The 20,955-nt window shown below is 40.8% G+C and overlaps 2 protein-coding genes across 3 annotated transcripts; one reads left to right on the top strand and one right to left on the bottom strand.

Annotated features, from left to right (window-relative positions):
- Positions 1-90: 90 nt before the first annotated feature.
- On the bottom strand, positions 91-10,104 carry LOC115672259 (probable DNA helicase MCM8). 2 transcript variants are annotated; one of them, XM_030594029.2, is made up of 17 exons: positions 9,841-10,104; positions 8,853-8,999; positions 8,654-8,771; positions 8,325-8,547; positions 8,015-8,178; positions 6,910-7,173; positions 5,879-5,974; positions 5,552-5,704; positions 3,735-3,805; positions 3,537-3,655; positions 2,800-2,929; positions 2,278-2,329; positions 1,985-2,162; positions 1,695-1,869; positions 1,430-1,600; positions 1,214-1,327; positions 91-526 (listed from the first exon to the last, which is right to left on the bottom strand). In XM_030594029.2, the coding sequence occupies exons 1-17, from the start codon at positions 10,027-10,029 to the stop codon at positions 476-478; spliced, it is 2,415 nt and encodes an 804-aa protein (XP_030449889.1). In that variant the 5' UTR covers positions 10,030-10,104; the 3' UTR covers positions 91-475. The 2 variants fall into 2 exon arrangements, with proteins under 2 accessions (XP_030449889.1, XP_056172327.1); XM_056316352.1 differs by lacking the exons at positions 8,015-8,178; positions 8,325-8,547.
- Positions 10,105-15,456: 5,352 nt separating this feature from the next.
- LOC115672162 (uncharacterized) lies at positions 15,457-20,955 on the top strand. The gene is made up of 8 exons (XM_030593929.2): positions 15,457-15,736; positions 16,449-16,655; positions 16,773-17,039; positions 18,362-18,396; positions 18,477-18,563; positions 18,841-18,991; positions 19,088-19,731; positions 19,826-20,955. The coding sequence occupies exons 1-8, from the start codon at positions 15,616-15,618 to the stop codon at positions 20,669-20,671; spliced, it is 2,358 nt and encodes a 785-aa protein (XP_030449789.1). The 5' UTR covers positions 15,457-15,615; the 3' UTR covers positions 20,672-20,955.

Raw genomic sequence — 20,955 nt, 5'->3', positions numbered from 1 at the left:
TGAACAATTATCGTTCCATCATATCTCTTTTTGCATGCGAAATGGAAATTATTGCAATCACAAACATGATTGAGTAAGCCCGGGAGAATATTCTATCATCCTTTCTTCCCAATACCGCAAATTGTTTATCCGGCCAACGAGGCTCGCAATGTAGTTTAAGTGAGGACTTGCCTGATCAAAATGGTCTCTTCTAATATCCTATTTTTTACCCCCTTCAGGTGCCATGGAAAAGTCAATTTCGACTTTTGGCTGCTGAAGCAGCCATCCTAGAAACTCTATCTAATAGTAATATCACCTTTGCTATGCTTAGATGCCCCGTATTTGTATAATCACAACTTAACAAAATGTGTACAAATGAAATTCCCCAGATAGCCCACAAGCTTGAACAAAAATAGGTTCACATGCACTAAAGTAGCTCTTTCAAAAGCGAGGCAACACATGGAACAGACTTTTCACCTGCTCAAAAGCGTGCGAGTTAGCCCCTCGCCCTGGATGATTGGCTCTTGGAGTAAGATGAGGACAGCACCTACATCAAGGGCCCAACTTGAGCAGAAACAGCACACAACAACAATCATGCAGTATAGTGATTGCCGTTTATCTCTTTTCTTGAAGTGATTTTCAGTAGCATGAACTTTGGTTGTTACTGGAGGAACTTAACCCAACATGTGTTCATAACAAGGAAGTTTCTTTCGATTATCACGAGAGTACGTATCCCATGGATTTATCAGCATCAGACATGAAGGTTTTGCCTTGGCAATGTAGCCTAGTTGGCAAAGGTGCCTTTTTTCTATGTTCAATATAGTGGATCTAGAATGCTCAGATCTGATTGGGTTTAATACAAAATAGAGTTCACATAGCCAACCCCATTTGGTGGGGATAAACGTCATTATTCTTGCTTGAGCTTGACCATTGCGGGTCCATACAATCAACCTTGAAGTGGGGGAAAAACTTGAATAGCGGTGTTAAAGCACTGGACCAAGGTCTTGTTAGTGCATGGCAAATTCATAGTGAAGTTGGTTATACTTCTCTAAAGAATGTTCATTCATGCATAAGAGTCAAAGGAAGAGCAAATAATCTAATGGCAGACGATGTTAGCATTTGGATGCAATGCTTTCCGGCAAAAGTATTTTTACTTACGCTAACTAAGAAAATTCTGTAGATCCTACACTTAACATTAAGGAAGTTGAATTCAGAATGGAGAAAAGTATGGTACCTGATAGGTTCTTGGACCTTTCTTGAGTAGATAACCAACACTATTTAGGTTGTCTACAAAGGTGTCAATATCCGGAACTCTAAGGCTAATTCTATCGGCTAGACTGTAAATCTCCTGTGGCATGATTTCATAAACCCATTAAATATGTATTAGAAGTTAAAGAAGATAATTAAACAAGAACTAAGTTTATCATTGCAGAGAAAAAAGGCAGCATACAGATATTGAGAAGCAATCTTTCTGCTGCAACTCCGACTGCTTATTGAGGGCACTCAAAAAACGTTTTGCCTCTTTCTGTTGACTCATCCCACTACTACGACCAAAATCCACAAAACCATGTTCATCCATGTACTTATCAAACAGGGATTCTTTCATGATTTCGACGACATCCTGAAATGCAGGCAACGCACACATGACTTGAGAGGAATAAATGTAGACAATACAAAAGTGGTCGTCAAATCTCAAATCTTCTATGCATACTCACCAAAGCATCCTGAACAGTTATTTCTTCTCTTAAATCTACCCGAGCACGAGCTTCTGCCAATCTCACCAGACTTTCAAGTTGCCTGGCTGTTATTGGTGTGCTATCAGCTGAAGTACTGTGATCTCTTAATCGCAGATAGAACTTTTGCAGAATTTCTGCTGCTGGTTTTGACATCCTTATAAAAGGAAGGACAATGTATTTTGCATGAAAAACTGTATAAATTGGATATGGAAAGAGATATAGCATCCAATTGTTAAGGCTTATGCAAAAAGAACAAATAGGGAACACACCTTGGGAAGACATAAGATCTTGCATAAGCAATATATTTGCGAATAAGTGGAGCAGGCAATGGAACAAACTCACTGCTCTCTCTTGGGTCAAGTCTTAATCTTGAAACTAAAGAGCCTTTTACGCCTAGATCCACTGCCCCACCATTCTGCAATGCTTTGATTGATGAAGCAGAGAAATCTGCACACCAGAGATTTTGGTCAGCGATACAGGATTGAGCAAGAAGCAAGGTAGTTGCAGGTCTAGGCCGACATGGATAGGAGAAGAGAGAAGAGAGAAGAGAGAGGTGGCTCACCTTTGATAGGCTTTTTAGTCACTGGTAAATGTTCTCCATAACCAGCATGCAGCTGCAAAATTATGGTTAAATTTAACCATTGCAATTCTTGTTAGAAGAAAAATATCATTTGAGATTTGCACTAGCCTTAAGCACATGACCTAAATATTTCGACAAATAGCGAAAGGTTTTCCTCAAAGATATATTGGTGAACCCATCTACCAACCATACTGGAATACTATAGATCAAAAAGCATCAGTGTCATTTATTCACCACTTCTGTCAAGACAATCTCTACCATGGCAGATACATGCATCTAGAAATTGCAACTGCAAATAAATTTTTTCACCTCTAAGCAATGCTTCAAAGCTATAGCGATTTCCCTATTAAATGCTCCAACAAAATATCGAATAGAGAAGCAACGCTGAGTTCATATCTAAGTGATAGAGAACTTTCAAATAGTACATGTTCTACATGTATGGCCCAGCAAAATTTATGACATCGTCATTACTGTTCAAGAATGGACAGGCCGACAAGAACTTACCGACATGATGTGCTCTGATACTTGTTTATCCAATAACTCATCAGGTTTGTCAAGTAATATGAAAACAAGATCAAATCTTGAAAGGAGAGCAGCACTCATTTTCAAGTTTTCATTTACTGTCTTCGCACGGCTGCAGTTGAAATATTAGATATCAGTGACCTCCTTTAAACTAAATTCTCAAACTAAAATTCTATTGATTCACTATGCACCCATGTCCTGACCATAACTAACACAAGAAGAAGGAATTCAAAGACAGAAATATTCCTTTTTGATTCACTTGGAAAGATGATAGTGCAGTTAGAAAATTTCGTAACGAAGTAAAATGAAGAGAAATAAAGACCAGGATGCTTGAAAGTGTGAATCAAGGTAAAAGTTACATAGTTGACCAAATTAAAAGAAAGAAACACCGCTTTTGTGGAGATATTTTTATTGACTGTATAAGAAAACTGCACTGGTCATTGTCGTATCGAAATAAAATGAAGAAATAACAGCCAGGATGCTTGAAAGTGTGAATCAAGTAATAAGTTACATAGTTAACTATATAAAAAGATTCGACCAAAAAAAAAACTAGATAAAAAGAAAGTAACACTGATATTGTGGATATATTTTCATCAGGGGTAAACAAAAATTTCACAGGTCATTACATTATAGCAATTATATATATATATATATATATATATATATATATATATATTATAACAAAGAATTAATACAGCTATGATGTTGGAGAGATATACTTATAATGTCCTCCAACTGGATTTGCTGCTGCCAAGATTGAAGTGCGTGCAGATAAACTTGCAACTAGTCCAGCTTTCGCGATGGAAACACATTGTTGTTCCATGGCTTCTAGTAAGGCCTGAAATACCCAACATTAGCAATATTTAACATCATCTTTTAAGGGGTAAATGATAGGATGGTACGCCATTGGCATGGACCTGGTGCTCTGCAGACATCTTATCAAATTCATCAATGCAACATAAGCCACGGTCTGCAAGCACCATTGCACCTATTGGAAATGATCAAGCGTCAATGACAAGAGGTGATTTTCCAATTGTTCACGACTAAGGAAAATAATGCAACTGAATTTTAAATGACAAAAAGATAGATTAATAAAATAACATAAAGGCTAGTTGAGATCAAGCAAACAAAAGAGACATAAAATGCATTATCTCCCTTTAACCTTTTGAGCAAAATGAGGCAAAAGGAAGGAAAACGAGGAACATTTTTGCAATGGTGCATTAATCAAGCACCCTAAGTTCGATGGTTCCAAACTCTCATTGCTGCAAATAGCCAATACTAACCAGAGGTCCATACTCCAATACCAGCTTGAGGAACCTTTGTCATGACCAGAGACAAAGTTTACTGCTCTAACTACTATACTATTAATATACAGTACGGTCCCATGACCTCTTTGCAGCCATTCCAGCAGGAAGCATGATCAGCTCTTCTTCCCTTTTGAATTCAGTGACATAATCTTACCAAATTATCAGCACTTCTTGTCAAACCGCAGACATACAGACTGTACAAAGACATGTCCCAAACCACCAGGGTTGTGAATCTTACACTGATTTCTCATGATCTTACTCGTATATCTTTGGAACTTATCTACAGATTTATGAATGCATAGCTTGGGAGGAGAGACACCATTATAATCATTTCACACCACTTTGAAATGGCCAATCACACTGACATGTCAATCGATCCATCATCTTATCAGGATAAAAGATTGTGATGATGTGGTCCTGATACTCTTGCCTGCAATTCAAAATTGTCCCAGTAATTTTTTTTCCAAAACTGTTCTTGTACTTTTTGAAAGTTTTTACCATTGGTCCTTCTATCAAATCGCTCCCCCAGAATGCTTATTTGGATTTGGAAAAGCTCAATACATGTGTATCGTTCTGATTCCCCAAATTTTAACATGTGACACTTATGTGGCTAGCCATGCGCACGCCCGCGCGCGCGCGCGCACACACACACACACACACACAAAGGCCACGCAGCGGAGCTGCCACCACCCAGCCACTATTTATTGTCGCCAACCCTCATCCGACACGGATGAGGGCTCAAAAACACCAATGCCGGGTTTCGAAAGCCTATCTCCACGAGAGATCAGAGTTAAAAACCCTAATTTCCACAATTAGGGTTTGCATATCCTACTCTCCATTGAAATTAGGATGTGAAAACCCTAGTCACGGTTCCGAAACCCAAATCTTAGCCCCAACAGTGGACAATGCACTCTCGCTGATGGTTGCAATTGGTAGCATTGCCCTCTCCGGCTGCCGACATGAGAGAGGAGCTGAAGAGAGGTGGTGACAAGGCAACACTTCTGTCATGGCTTCATGGGCACGTCAAGGGCAGCAGCAAGGCCTTAGGACTTATTCCAAAGCAAATAAAAAGTAGAAACACTATTTTGAACCCCATTTAATGACAAACAACGTTAAGTTCACATCGGCAAAATCCATCATTGGAATGGTCTAAGGACTAATGCTGGGCACTTCTAAAAGGCAGATGAATCATTTTTAACTAAAAAAGAAGTACAAGGATGATTTTAATTTCGAGCAAGAGTGCAGTACCAACAGTTGATGTTATCCCTCAAAGCTTCATTGCTCTTAAGTATTAAAGGTAACTTCTTTAGGTTTATGTACTAGCTAAACTTATCTTGTCATGTTTTGCATTTACGAATCATATGGGAATAATAATGGAATTTGATTTGAAAGTTTGAGAATGACAATTTGGAAGCAACAGCAAATACCGGCCTCGAAGGCGTAGTCACTCGTCATGGCGTCCTTTACAACAGCAACAGTGAGGCCAGCGTTAGTTGTGGCATTACCACACACATATATCCCTCTTGGAGAAACAGCTGCTGCTGCTTGCAGGAGTTGGCTCTTACCTAGACCAGGATCACCTGACAAAATAATCAGCCTCCATTAAGTAGGAAGTATTGTCTGATAGCCGCCAAAATGACTGACCATACATTTATCATCAGACAATACACGAATTCAAGCCTGACTTCGACAGATGTAAAATAGCCAATTAACTCCTTTGCATTCTCATCACTAGAAAAAGGATTTAAGCATACCGACTATAATGACATGAATATCTCCTCTTACAGGGACCTTGTTCTGATCCATTGAATGCTTCTGCACACCTCCAAATAGTGCTAGTGTTATTCCCGCTGAAAGAAGCACAAGATTATGCACCTTTCTGCTGTCTTATTTAAATGCAACTCCCAGGAGAAACATAGTAACCTTGAATGAAGTAATTTATAGTATGAATCATAGAAAAGAAATCAAACACTTCAGAAGTACAACATTTGCAAAAGTGTATTATATGGGAAATCTTCTACGCATGATGGAGCTTCCGACCCAGCATTGGAAAGTCTAGCAAAAAGTCAATCACATTCCTGGTGCCATATGTGGCATACTACCAAGATTGGGACCACCAATGCAGGGCTGAAATAATCTTGATCTTTTTAAGGGTAACATATGTGGCATACTACCAAGATTGGACCACCAATGCAGGGCTGAAATAATCTCCATCTTTTTAAGGGTAACATGCATGTTTCTGAATCCGAACCAAACAAATGGTAATTTGAATGATGGCCTGCATCCATTCAGGATGACCTAACAACTTGAAAACCACTTTAAGTTTGTCCTAGTCGAGAGTCAGAACAGAAGTGTTCCTCCACTCTGCATGTAATTAATCAGCTTGAAATTGAGAGAGAGAGAGAGAGATCGTAGAAGACACACGTATGTACTTGAAAGAGCAAAGCAATTAAAGGCAGCAAAAGGAGTCTACTGCCATGTGCCAATATCAAGCGATGGGATGTTACTAAGACAGTGACAATGACTTAGAGAACCCATGTAATACTGCAGTTGATTATACAATCTCGAGCAAATATTTTTCAATTATGCTAAAATAACTAATTGAAAAGAAAAGAAGCAGCCGTCGCCTGGGTAAGTCAATTCTGTAAGGGCCTTTACATGCACCCTAGCTGCTTCATGAAGTTGTTTAAGCAGCCAACAAGTGATGTTACAAAAAAAGTTCTCAACGAGAGTACTTCAACGAAGTGTTGAAGTTCCACAATTAAGAGATAGAACATTGAGTTACCTTTAACAAGCTCATGTCCATAGATGGATGGACAAATGGACTGTAGTATTTGGCGGAAGATATCAGACGAGTACTCCTCATGGAACTTGACAATAAATTCTAAATCCCGCGAAGTAAATGAGAACGAGTCAAACAGCTCTGTGGCTCTACCATCAGAAATAGTATCTCGCGAGTCCTCAGTTGTAGATTGTGACTTGGAATTTCTTACTGAAACTGCTTCTAAGTATAGGTAGTAGAATCCTTGATTTTTGCTTTTTGATTTCCCTGATGACAAAAAGTGCAATTTAGAGACATAAAACATGTTTTACGTAAAACTATCATCAAATACACTATGCTGCAAAAAACTAGGAGAATAAAAGGAAGAAGATGTGTATGGTTTAACAAGCTACCAAGACAGAGGAGAGGACATGTATCGGCCCATACCATGTTATCAGTTTGCTATGAGCCTCAAACTAAATCAATTGTGTCGAAAAGGATGACAAAGATGCTAGCAAACGAGGTAAAAGCAACAGTGGTAGGTGCTTCTATTCAAGCTCTCTAACAAGACTGGTTCTGGAAGACAAATTTGGAAGGTGTACAATCATTTTAAAGGGTTTTCTGCAGAAGAATGAGGATAAGAGAAGCAAAGTTATAGTGAATTGATCATACTAGCTGTGTCGAGTAAAATTCAATGGATCCGATCAAATAAACAAAAGCTTAGGAGTTTAGCAATCCTAGAGACAACTAATCAAAAACCTTAGGACTGACACATGTCGAACTATATCTTGACAAAATGAAGTTCAGGGGTGCAGTTTGCACAGAGATGATCAGATATTTATAGCAGCAAGGGTTTTTATTTTTTGATAGATAAATAGGTACATCCATGTGACAAAAGGTGAGGAGTTTAGCAATCCCAGAGATAACTGAGAAATACCTTAGGACTGACATTTCCATCTATATTTTGGCGAAATAAAGTTCAGGGGTGCAGTTTACAAAAGATGCGCAGAGACTTCTGGCAGCAGGGATAACGAATGTAGATATCTTAGTCATGTAAAGGTTCACAGAAATTAGCAATCTTGGGTGCATAATATAAATGCAGAAGACTTGTTTGTGTTTTAAATAGTACCTCCCCCAATGTCCATATAATTGTTTATTACTTTCACATATCCAGTTACAGTCACCACATCTCCAGGGATGCACGCGTCAACGAGATCTTCAGTCAGTTCACATTCAACAGTGCGAGGGACCCGACCTTCCTCATGACTTTCAGACTTCAAAAGTTCTTGCAGCCTAAACATTGATGGGAAAAAGGAAGCAGAGAAAAAAGACTTTTGGTAAAGAAATTTGATGTTTTTTGCTCAACGAGGATGTAGTTGATAATACTGCAGTAAAGGAAGAGAAAGTAGTGAGCACAGGCATACTTTCTCCCCGCATACCTTATCTTTTGAAAATCTATTGCACGGGCAGTAGATCGAATTGGAACAAAAGTTCTGCTCTTGCATCCATGCAAAGTGCATATTGCTGGTGGTGAAAATTTTCCATCCGGGAAACTACGCTTAATGGAGGATTTGCACTTTGCACAATCAAAACTCATCTCCACCACTAAAGGCTTCACAGTGCTAACTTTAACTACGGTACCCCGCAAAGACACAAGCTTGTCTACCATGATACGAGAGACAATCAGTTTCACCGTTCTGATCAAGTAAACTATGTTGACCTGGTTGTATTGAAAGTACACAACAAGAGGATCGGTAAGGGACATTACCAATGTAAGCCGCTTTGAGATTTTTTAGAGCGATCATAGATTCAGGATAGTTGTATAAACGTATATTAATTTTCCTGTCAACCTCTGATCTGTCATTATCTTCTATGGCCATGAGAACCTGCTTGCATTGCACATTATGAAGATCACATGGACATGAAATTTACAATGTAAGGGAATGATTGACCACTTCACTCTGTACCTTGTGCACTGCAGCACTCATGCATAATAGAGCTTCTTTAGGTTTCTTCTTTTGCTCGAGTAGCTCGTAAAACAGCTCAACGTCACATAGTTTCCGAAACTGTTGAAAATCAAGTGGCAAGATGGACAAGCCATTATCATCCCTCACCTGTTGGATGGATTTGAATGCTAGTGTCACACTTTAGGATACTCAAATTCAAGGCTAAGGACTAGACTAGTTGAATGGGGCTAAAGTGGACTTCATATCATTAAAGAAAAAACGGAAGGATCCCAAGATAACATTATTTGGTAGAATAGTTTATGGGGAGTAACCCGCTTCTGGAAAGCAAACTAAGAATGTATATCAGTCATATACTTCTCAAAACTCTTTCTCTGGAAACTCAGCCTTCACGCGACCAATGGGGGGGGGACCCATTTCTAGAGCCGAACACGAGGCTTATGTACCAATTGAGAATAGCATACGTGTCGCCAAAACGTATTAAATGACTTACCGAGAGCAGAGCATAGACATAAAAAGAAAGTAAGAACTACTTTTTCTCCTCCTCCTACTCCCAATTACTTTACTCCTTCTCTACCAATTACATGATATGAGTAAGTCCACAGTAATTTTAGTCTAAAACCGCTAGTTCCGAATTAACATCCGATAATTCCCTGTCCAGCATACCACTAACTTATGCCATCAGAATCCAGCAAAAACATGCAAATGCCAATTCAGATCCACAAGTGTGACCAAAAGGGAAAAAAAAATTCCGCGAGCCTGAACTGAAAGAACACCAGATTCGTGTGGTTTTATCGAAAGGCGGCCTATGATAACAAGTCGATCCATGCCAAAACTGCCAAACCGAGCAAAAGAGAAGTTCGCGGATCCTAACACCCAGTCGACCATTACCTAGCTCGCCGAAAGAGATGAAAGGACGCTCGTTCGCCCATCAGAGGCCGCTAGAATCGAGCGACGAACGACGAATCGAGGAGCAGGACAAGAGAGGGACCTGAGAAGCGAGGTCTCGGCCGGGAGGAGTCGAGAGAAACCGGATGAGCTGGCTCGTCAGCCTGAAATTGTCGTCCTCGGCCGACACCTCCGCCTCGGGGAAGTAGACGGCGAGTATCGTCCCGACGTCGCCAGCGTCGACGGAGGAGCCGCTGGCCGCGCTCCGGCTCTCGGTGGTGGCTCCGTACATCGGTGAAAGCCGGCGGCGAAGGGGGGGGATTTTGGCGGGAGCTCTATGTCTCGAAGCAAAACGAAGCTGATCTAATATGGGCCAATCTAGTAGTCCATATGACATTCGACTTTGAAGTATTTGCGAAAGAGAACCCAAGATGATCTAATGTTTGCAATTCGATCCCTATTGCCGTGCAAGAAGTTCTCTAATCACTGTAGCACTCTCCATTTTCTTCCCGTAAATTGTCGGAATAACAACAACTCAAGACAGATGTCGCGGGCGGAAAGTGGGGTCGAAGGGTTTAGGCCGTGTCCATTTCCCTTGGGATCCCAGTTGAGGAACCCACGACCACGTGGAGGGAATGCACTCGTGACTCACTTCAACGCCAGAAATTAAGTGGAAATACCGAGAAAATTATCAGAAAAGTCTTAAATTTATTGACAAATTTGTAAGAGGCCCGAAGTGCCATCATTTTCTCAAATAAGGATTTTGAGTGACAAAATCGTCTCAAATAAGGATATGAAGTGACTAAATAGTCTCAAATAAGGACATTTGGTTGGCGAGGCAACAAGTGACTATTCCGGCGGGGGTAGTTTGGTCGAAAAAATCAATCTTTTTTACTCTCCTTTTCTTTTATTTTCGTTTTCTTTTTCTATTCTTTTTTCTTTTTCCTTTTTCCCTCTTCCCTCTCCCGGTCAACGATGGCGGGCGGAGGTCGCCGGCCAGCCTCACGCGAGGGCCGCCCTTGCTTGGGCACGAGCAAGAGCCACCCTCGCCTGGGTTGGTAAGGGCAACCCTTGCTTACACCAGATCTGGCAAGGGCGTTCCTTGTTGGCATCGAGCGAGGGTCTCCTCGCCTAGGCTGAAAGGGCGAGGGCAGCAACCTCCGCTGGCGATTTGGTGATGGCCGGCGAAGGGAAAAAGAAAAAAAAACAGAAAAAAAGAAAAAAATTCAAAAGCAAAGTAAATAACGGAAATGCCATTCGGCCAGATAGTTCAGGTTCTTCTTTGAGATAAATATAGCCACTTTAGGCCCTTATTCAAAACAATGTCCACTTTGAGCCCTTATTTGAGAAAACGATGGCACTTCAAGCCTTTATTTGAAATAAGGTCCACTTCAGGTCCTTATTTGAGAAAACGATGGCACTTCAAGTCCTTATTTGAAACAAGATCCACTTCGAGCCATTTTGGAATTTTTTCCTAAATTTACTGTATTTGTGCAAATTCAATTATACATGTTTCAATTTGATCAATTGAGCCATAAACCTTTTGACGACTTGTCAATATAGTCCATCCGACCGAATTAACCGAAAATCATTGATGTGGTCAATCATGGTAAACTAAAAACTTCACGGCGAATCGGCAAGTGAAATCGCCGCGTCATGAGGTGGACGATGACTTGACTGTGCGTGCTGCGTGCGATTGATGTCATTTCAAAAGTACCCGATACATGCATGTAGTCAAATTCAAACGAACAACGAACAAATTCGGTCTGTATCAGGAAGACATTCAAGGGACATTTAAAACAAAAGCAGGACGATCCAATCTAAACAATATGCACAACCTATACACACCTCGCGTATATTCTAAATTCCAAGTCGACACCGCCGGGACCAACTGAGTCCAACATGCAAAACAGACGAATTTAAATGAACCAAGGGCGGGGGATGCATCGAGTCTAAATGTAATTGGATCATTCATCTCCTTTGCAAGTGAATTAAATTCAAAATCAAAAGGGACAATGACACAAATGGTCTTTGAACTCTTGTCCAATGTAATCCCCAAACTTTTAATTTGTTTAACGTGATCCCTAAACTTTAACATAATATTAAATGCGATCCCTAGACTTTGGTACATGTTCAATGTAATCCTTGACATTTATGAAAATATTCAATGTTGTTATTCAATTAATTCAAAGTCATGGACAACATTGGACATTTTCATATGGTCTACAAATTAAATTAAACAAGTACCAAAAGTTTAGGGACTACATTAAACAAATTGAAAATAATAGGATCATATTGCACATTTAGTTAAATATAAAAGGATCATAGTGAACAAATTAACAGTTCAGGAACCGCATTGCACGCTGAGTCAAAGTTTATGGATCATTTGTTCCATTTTCCCAAATCAAAACCTTGGGAACGAATTCGATCCATCAAAGTAGCACATAAATCAAACGGATGAATCCAATGCTAAATCTATAAACCACGTGTACTGATAAATAATAAGGACAAATCTAATCCCATCAAAACAACATTTGATTTCAAAATCAGTGTATATTTCGCATGGACATGTAATTAATAACCGTGTTTGGATTTTGTCACGTTAGCATGCATCCTACTATTGACTTAAAGATGTTGCGATTGGAAAATAAAGAAATAATTAATATATTTATGATAATTACGTATTTACAAAATATCGGCCATGCAGTTTTAGTCCGCATTTGATTCCATGCAAATTCTATCACTGCCGCAAGTAACGCGAAGTCAACATGCAATTTCAAAGCAGTTTATGCCTTCATGAATCATGACAGTTAGGGGTATCAAAACCAAACACAATACCCGAGCCGAAACACGAATCGACTCGACCCGAACACGAAATTTTCTTATTGGATCGGGTTGGATCTCAACTTGTTTGAGTAATAATAAAAAGAATTGGGTATTGTTTGGATCTATTGGGCTTGGGTCCCAAGCCCAACCCAAACAATAAGCCAACCCAAACAATAACCAAAACTCTTAAGATCCCTCCTCCTCCCAAGACCCTGCCGCCGACTTCTTCTTCCCCGGGTTCCGCCGCGCCGCCGTCGCCGGCAACATCACCCTCAACGGCGTCACCGAGATCGACGGCCGCGGCGTCCTCAAGCTCACCAACGAGACGACCTGTTTCTACCCTAGCCAGGCGGTGGAGGATTTCATCCTTCTACCGGAGACCACGCCGTCCAACCAGATCTCGGGCTCATCGACGACGCGGAGTCCTCCTGCTGCGACAGCAACGATGCCGGGACGATGGGCATAAAAGGCGGCGATGCCGCGACGGCGGTTGAATCGTTGAGGCCGGGGCGGTGATGCACGTGGTGCTGCTGGGAAGATGATGAATTTGGGATCCGCAACAATGGCGTCTCTCTCTCTATCTCTATCTTTGAATTCATTGTTTGAAACGCAAAACTCGCCTCGACCCGACCCGACCCGACATGATCCGGCCCGATCGTGTAGCTTTATCTTGTTCGGGTCTTGTCGAACACATATGTCCAATATTTGGGTCGGGTCAGGTATCATGAAAACCCGATCCGACCCGACCCATTGACACCCCTAATGACAGTGTGCAATTTTAAGTGTTTATTCATGTATATTGATACTTTTACCATCAATGTGCAAAATTATTCAACGAGTTATTTGTCATCCTATTGCAAGGGAGAGTCGGCGGCGCGCGCAAGCAATGCCAAATACCAATGGATGGCATCTAGGGCCGATGGCAACCCCGTGGTGGGTGGTCGCAAGATCGTGGAATTAGGGCAAGAGAGTGGGAGAGGAAGAGACTGACATTAGTGCTTCACAGGGGAAGTTAAACTGATCTCACGTGACCGTCAGATCTAAGAAAACGTAAATCTCATTTACTTTTAGGCTGCATTTGGTCGACCGGATAAAAGCCAGGATAGGATATGTTTTATCATATCCTGTGTTTGGTGGTGGTCCAGGATAGGACAAGGTCGGATATAGACCAGATAAAAAAATCTGAGAGGGGGTGGGATATGAGGGGGGTGGGATAGACCTGGATAGGATTTCTAATACCTATTTTTCCAGAAACCCTACGCTCCACTCGCCGTCATCTTCATCCCCACACCTTGTGCGCTTTCACCAAAAAAATTTCTCGGCTTTTTTTCCTTCACCGACTCCTCCGGACCCGTGAATAGCAAAAAAGAAAAAAAATTATCCTATCCGACTTTAAATCCGTAGTCCACCAAACAGTGGATAGGAAATAAATGCTGTTTAGAAATCTGGACAACCAAACGCAGCTTTAAGTTTTTGCATGTTACGACTCGGACTTGCCCTTTAAAAAATGCTGAAGTGGGGTTTCGGCTAACTAGATGCCCAAGGTTCATGCCCCGAATGGCTGGCCTTAGTGCGATTGATACCCTATGTTTTTCCGAATGGGCTTTAGAGGTCCAAAGCTGATAGATTTAGGAAATACTCAAATACCCCCATCACACACGTATGTTGGACTTTGGCCTAAGATTAATGAATAGCCAAATAGGGATATGGAAGGATTTGAACTTAGGACCTGCTGCTCTAATACCGTGTGAGATTTTGTGAGATTATTACTACCTATTATAAAAGCTTAAATAGTTAGATGAATGTGCGATTTAACATTTAAATATTCCTAGCAAGCATGATAATTGATTAATGTTAAATATAACAAAAATAATTATTTTGTTACTATTAACGATATTTTCGTTAATTATAATTTATTAACTATAATTTGAAATTATTTTAAAATTTTAGTCCAATAGTGTAATGAATCGATATTTCTTATTCAATTAGATCTATACTAATTAAATATTTAACAATATAATTTGTTTGATAAATGAGGTGGAGGGACCATTATTCCAATTACAGTTGGTGGCATGCCCGTTCCACCTCCTTTATTCGGGCCGAGCACAGGAAAGTAGGAACGGAAAGCTCATTCATTCGAACCAAACATGCAATAGCATTTTTTTTAAGCCAATGCTATTGCATGTCTAAATATAAATTTATTGTCGATAATGAAAAGAAATTCATAAACTAGTTAATTCAAACGATATAAACGATTATTTTTAGGATAATCTTTTTCAGCCATTTATTTTTCGAGAAATAAATGGAGGGTTCGATTATTTTATATTTTCACCTTATTCACAAACAGTCCCCGAACTTAAGCTCAATGTGTAATGTGGTCTCTGAACTTTTAACTTGTTCAATGTGTAGTCCCTAAACCTTAACCCAATGCGCAATGTGATTTTCGAACTTTAATTTTGTTCAATGTTATCCTTAAACTTTTGTTACATTTTCAATTTAGTCATTAAATTACATGAAAATATTCAATATAATCCTTCCATTAATTCTAGTTCAGGGACTACATTGTACATCATATAGTTCAGTTCATAGACTACATTGAACAAATTAAAAGTTTATGGATCACAATGAATATCAAGCTAAAATTCAGAAATTACATTGAATAAATTAAAAATTCAGCGATCACATTGAATATTAAATTAAAATTCAGGGATTTTCATTGCTATAGTCAATTCACACGACCGACCGAGCGAACTAACGAGTAATTGAAAAAGCGAAAGGCGCTCCGCGAATTAAATTTTCCGCTTCTTTTTTTTTTTTTTTTCATATTATTAAATTTTGAAGAAAACCGCCGCTTCCCTAGAGTTCAAAAAATTCCCTCTCGAGCCAAAAGGCAACCACAGAAGAACCAGCAGCGCCGAGCGGGGGACTCGCGACCGACCGTTACTGTTCCTCGATCGCCTCCGATTCCAATCCACCTTCTTCCATCGATCGAAGCGGCGCCGTCGGTGATCCCTCTCGGATCTGCTGCTCCTCCTCCTCCTGGATCTGCCGGATGGCCGACTCCTCCGACGTCCTCCTCCTCCAGGACAAGCGGCGGCTCAGCCTCATCGACGTCTCCTTCGAGGACGACTGCCTCCTCGATTCCTCCTCTCGCGATCCCCCCCGACCTTCAGGTTTTCCCCTCTCGATTTGGCTCTCGCGTTCGAGATTGCGCGCTCTTTTTCCGAGGATAGAGGGTTTGTTCTTGATGCGCTTGAGTTACGTGAAGTATAGTTTGCGCGCGATGTTGGGGGGTTTACGGGGATCGTGCGTCGTATTGTGTCTTGACCAGGTCGCTAACTTGGTGTGAGAGCCGAGAGGATCCTATGGATACTGGCTTCTGGCTGGGAAAGAAAAAAAAAAAAGAGAGATTCTTGTCATTTCCTTTCTAATGGCATAGAGAAGGACGTATAGTTTTGCTCTGGTAACTACTTATCCTTATGCAGGAACACTTAAAAGCCGTCTTCATTCCGATCTGAAAAAAAATTAGACAAAGGGTATCTTGGGTTCTTGTCGTTCCTGATTCCTTCAGTGAATCGAGCCAGTTAATAGTTCATCCGGGGTGAAGTTGTTTCGGGCAAATCACGATGTAGGTGGCTGGATAACCAGCCGTAAGTAACACTCCTGTGACTGGGGTTTATCGCCCTTGCCAGGATCATCTGGCAAAAGTTCCTAGCTTTGATACCGGGCATTAGATGTATTACTGGGCAAAGATGCAGGGATACAAATGTTTATTCCCTTCTCGTACTTCGATTGCGTTGAACTTGATTGTTCTTTATGTTTAGCATTGCAAAATGCTGATATCTTTTGTACAAACTTAGCTGAATTTGGTGCATGTGAGCTCAGGAAATCAGGTGGTTCATCAAAGCTTGGAGCTTGGGGAGGATGTGACTTTCAAGGGAGTCGATAACATTCTAGAGTCCTTTGCAGCTGTGGACCGATCAGCAGTCCCTCCACTGGTTGAATCATGCGAACCGGGAGGAATTGGGAAAAATGGCAAGTATAACCTGCGCAAAAGTTTGGCCTGGGACAGTGCTTTTTTCACCAATGCAGGTAACCTTTTGGCATAGAAAAGGAAAGGAACTGTTTTCCATTCCAAATTAAGGACATAACTTCATCATGTACCTTTTGAATCTCAAGTCTAATGTTCTTCCTTTCTGTAAATTCTAGGAGTTTTAGAACCTGAAGAGTTAACTAGCTTGATAGAAGGAGGGGAGAAGAAAGGAAAGCATGTGCTACCCTGTATTGAAGAGGAGACACACAGATCATCAGATTCAATGTCCACCTTAGAAGGTGATTGTTTGTCATTAGCAAGTCTCGAGGCTGATTTATTTGAAGACATAAGAGCTTCAATACAGAAATCGAGCAAAGTATCTGATAAGGAAAGTTCAGTTAGCAAAGCAGGAGCACTGCTGTCTGATAAAACGACTCTTCAGTGTAAGTCTTTTGCTGCACTACCCTTTGAAACAAGCAAATATTTATGCTTTAGAGACCAAGGGCTAAACACAATTAGACGAGTAGCGCTCTAGTCTCTCCTTAACATTAGACCTTAGTTCATGTTTTATCATCCTTTCTTGTCCCCACATCATGCACCAAAAGTAAAGTCTATTCATGTTTAAGGTAATTGGTTGTATTTTCGTGTGTGGAGCTGTGTTATCTGTTCATTTTAGCTCACCAGCTGGAATGGCCTAATTAGTTAAGTATTGACACCTCCTTGACTCCTTACGATTATATATTTTATGGAATTCGAGTGTAACACCTTGAGTCCCACATCAGACAGGAGAGGACTTGTGATTTTATTCTATAAGTAATGGACCCATCTCTAAACAGTCACCAGTTGAGAACTACTTTCACAGCCTTGATCAACCTAGCGTAAGTCAGGCCACTGAAGAAAGAGAAAACTTTGTTGATATCTGCCTTGGTTGACTTCCCTGAATTCTGTAACTGCTGGAGCGGCTGCCTTCCTTGACTCCCCATAGAAGAAATAGAATATCCTTACTACCTCTAATTGTCCTAAGTGCGAAAGGATTCAATTGGTGATGAAGATTTTCCAATAGGAGAAGTGCTCAATCCCGTTGCTTCTGCACTCAGTCTGTTGCTTCCTCAACAAAAGGTTTTCAAAAAAGGCGCCGCGACATGGCACTTGGATGTCGGTCTATTCTTTTGCTTCCATGGCACATTGTTTGCATCGCATTTAGCATCATTGGACAAGATCTCTTCACATGCTAAATCGTAGAACATCGCAATCCTTCAGCGTAGTTCAATTTATGCTCCAATACCTAATTTGCTCAAATCTGCCCCTTATATGCTTTTTGTCCAAGCAACTTTGAACAAGCAAATCTGCATCACCTCTATATCTAATATTATAGAGAGGTCTTGGAGTTTTTATATGCATTATGTGGAAATTAAGTTTTTGGTATCGATTTGCCATGTAAATGAATCATTTGGTGATCAAGTCTAGTTTTGAAAATGATGGATTGGTTTTTGACTTTTGTTCATGGATGACTGTATTGGAATCATTTCTAGCATTACATGGTGTGTCAGGAAGAGGACTGGTATGTTGGTCTTTCATGCATTTATGCATTTCCAAATTAATTTCTCTATATTGAGGTAAAATCTTTTTCCTCTAGAATTTTCTCATACCAAGCCTCTGCTTGTTAATCAGTTGTAGTTAGCTGGAGGAGCTATTTTGTTGTAAGGTGAACAAACTCTTTTTGATGTAGTTGCTCACATTACTATGATTTTTGTTGTGGTTCCAGCTTTGAAGAAGGCAGACGTTGGTTCTAATAGTCAGGTAATGTGTGGAGAATGCTTCTTGTATTGAATTGTGGACTTCTATTTCATTAATTCTCATATGTCTGTGTTGTGTTGCAGTTGAGACCCAAGCCTGCTCCAAAGAAACCAAGCTTAGCCTCGGGGAACACAGCAAAGCAGCTTCCTGTTCGTCCACAGGTCTCACAGGTTTGTTCCTACAAATTAAAAATCACGTTCTGTCTGCATTTTGACATTGAAATGTGCTGATTGAAAAATTTCCAGCTCCACTTATTGAGTAATTTGGGGTAGAGTCATTACAAGAATTATCTTGTTTATTTCCAGGAATATATATGTTTAGCAGTCAAGCCTGTTTTTTTTTTTTATCTTTTCATCTTATCAAATGCACGGGGCACAATATGTGTACGTACATACTAGTGAAAGCACTCAAATTTGTCTTGGTAGTTATATGACTGGTTATTTTTAGGGGAAACATTCTGCTGTAATTGGAGGTTCAGCTTCATTTCCTTCCAAGCCACTTAGACTGGGTACTGTTAACTCGTTATCAACATCCACAAAGAGGGATTCGGTGGGTGCTAAATGTATGAGAGCGGAAAAGAGTATGGCAGAACATACTGGTAAGCGGATTGACTCCTGTTTGTTTAATACTAGTTTTACAGAACATTGCTTTTACTCCTTTTCTGTATATTTGAGTTCATTCTATTATTTTTCAGGTAGAGGGCCCCCAGCATCTAGATTACGTGCCACGAGTGGTCCTCGGCATATTATACCTAGGCTTTCATCCTCTTCTAGATCTTCTTTAGGTTCAACGACCACTAAGACGGAGCCAGAGTCTTCTAGTTCGTCGATGGATAGTTCAGGCAGTTTCTCACGCAACAAGATAGGAAAATCAGCGGTGAAGTCTAATAAGAAAAATATTGAGGCTCGAACCGGTAATCTACCTTCCACTGGTTCAAATAAGAAAACACCGTCAAAAGGCCCCAACTCTGGAGTATCTCATCTCTCAGCTTATGTGATGTCTGCATCGAAGCTTTCCTCTAGCTTGTCACCTGCCAGTTCCATCAGTGAATGGTCAGTGGAATCCTCTTCTTCCACTTCAACAGTCAATCAAAGGTCAAACAGCTCTAGCACTAGCTTTGACCCCAGCTCACGTAGGTTGGGCACTGCCGATGGAGATGCACCTGAAGTTTTTGATCTTCAGAATAGTTCACATGACAAGCACTTTCGTAGACATGAAACTCAAGGTTCTATGGTCCCTGATCGAAAGAATTCTTCAGCTGGAGGAGCCCTTTTACCAAGCTCCATGAAACCCTCTGGCCTCCGAATGCCATCCCCCAAAATTGGCTACTTTGATGGGGTATGTGTAGTCTTTCCCTTCATAAATTGTACGTTTTTAAAGTAAGTTGAATCAGTGCTGAGTCTGATTGTTCTGCAATGTCTTTATTATGCAGATGAAATCAGGCCGTACCCCTACTGGAAATAAGCAGTCTCATCCTGTTGGTTCTGGCGTTCTCAAAAAAACTGCAGTGGATAGTGCTAACTTGAGTGGGGCGCTGAAGAGGGGAATGCTTGGAAAGGTCCAATCTGAGACAACTACAATGCCAATCAGGAGGACAAAAGCTGATGTTAAGGAATTTGCCCCTGATGTGACACCTAAATTGCATAAAGAATCTCCTATTTCTGCAATGGGGGTCCGTAGGGTTTCCAGGAACCTCAAACATTCTCCTGGCCTATCTCCAAAAGTTCAGAGCATGATTTCTCCTAAATGTGGGGAGAAAAGTCTGGTGAAGGCAGACGACGGAGCTAAAGAATGTGATGCATCTGTACAGCATACGGATTCCGGTATAATGGAGCAAAATGCCAATGGAAGTCAAGAAATCAAGTCTGTTGCCAATGGGGAGACTTCGAAAACCCCTTCTACTGGTGGAGGACCGAAATTTTTTTTAGGTGAAGCCTTGACCAACATAGGAAGCAAAGCATATTCTGAAGATCAAGCTGATCAGTTCGGACAAGTGAAGGAGTTGGCAGTGGAGATTTTTTCTCGTTCGCTTTCTGACCGTGTTTCTGAGAACCCGCATTCCGTCAGCGGCCAAGTTGATGTTCTCAATTCAGACCTTTTTCCATCTAACTCGAGCACAACCGACGTCATGGCCAGCACGAGGATACCGTTCTCTGTGGTAGATTCTTTATATAACAGGGACGGTTCCAATGATGTCTCGGCCGGACTGCGAATTGTGGAAGTCGAAAAGAGGGCCACCCTGCCTTCGCCTGGTGATATTACGAGTGAGAACAGTTGAGTTGTCAAACGGATGTGAAGGTTTTCTGGTGGCACTTATATGCGGTTCTTTCTCTATACCTGCTGATGCTGATGAGTTCTTCCGTGCTCTGCAAAGCTTGGAGAGTGTAGCTACAGTGATTTGAGAGTCTTTGAATTTGTATTTGATTGTAATGGCATCGATTGTCTATGGCTTCCTGATATGGGATCAAATATGTACGGCTCTTTCCTATAGTTTCTTTCGGGCTTCTTGATACATTCACCGACCAATATCAATACTATAGGTAACGGATGGATGTTGTCTGC

Source organism: Syzygium oleosum, unplaced genomic scaffold, assembly GCF_021117445.2.
Source record: "Syzygium oleosum isolate NSW1041296 unplaced genomic scaffold, Sole_v2.1 Sole_v2.12, whole genome shotgun sequence".
In the NCBI taxonomy this organism is placed as follows: domain Eukaryota; kingdom Viridiplantae; phylum Streptophyta; class Magnoliopsida; order Myrtales; family Myrtaceae; genus Syzygium; species Syzygium oleosum.
The sequence above is the reverse complement of the archived record's forward strand: the minus strand, read 5'-3'. Positions and strand labels throughout refer to the sequence as shown.

What these genes read in the sequence shown, in the direction of transcription:
- LOC115672259 (XM_030594029.2), bottom strand. Translation starts at nt 10,029, where the DNA reads ATGTACGGAGCCACCACCGAGAGCCGGAGCGCGGCCAGCGGCTCCTCC. An exon ending in TATTCATGTCATTATAGTCG is followed by an intron (nt 5,705 to 5,878) that starts GTATGCTTAAAT and finishes TTATTTTGTCAG; the next exon opens with GTGATCCTGGTCTAGGTAAG. An exon ending in AGATGTCTGCAGAGCACCAG is followed by an intron (nt 3,656 to 3,734) that starts GTCCATGCCAAT and finishes TGGGTATTTCAG; the next exon opens with GCCTTACTAGAAGCCATGGA.
- LOC115672162 (XM_030593929.2), top strand. Translation starts at nt 15,616, where the DNA reads ATGGCCGACTCCTCCGACGTCCTCCTCCTCCAGGACAAGCGGCGGCTC. An exon ending in TGATAAAACGACTCTTCAGT is followed by an intron (nt 17,040 to 18,361) that starts GTAAGTCTTTTG and finishes TTGTGGTTCCAG; the next exon opens with CTTTGAAGAAGGCAGACGTT. An exon ending in GAGTATGGCAGAACATACTG is followed by an intron (nt 18,992 to 19,087) that starts GTAAGCGGATTG and finishes ATTATTTTTCAG; the next exon opens with GTAGAGGGCCCCCAGCATCT.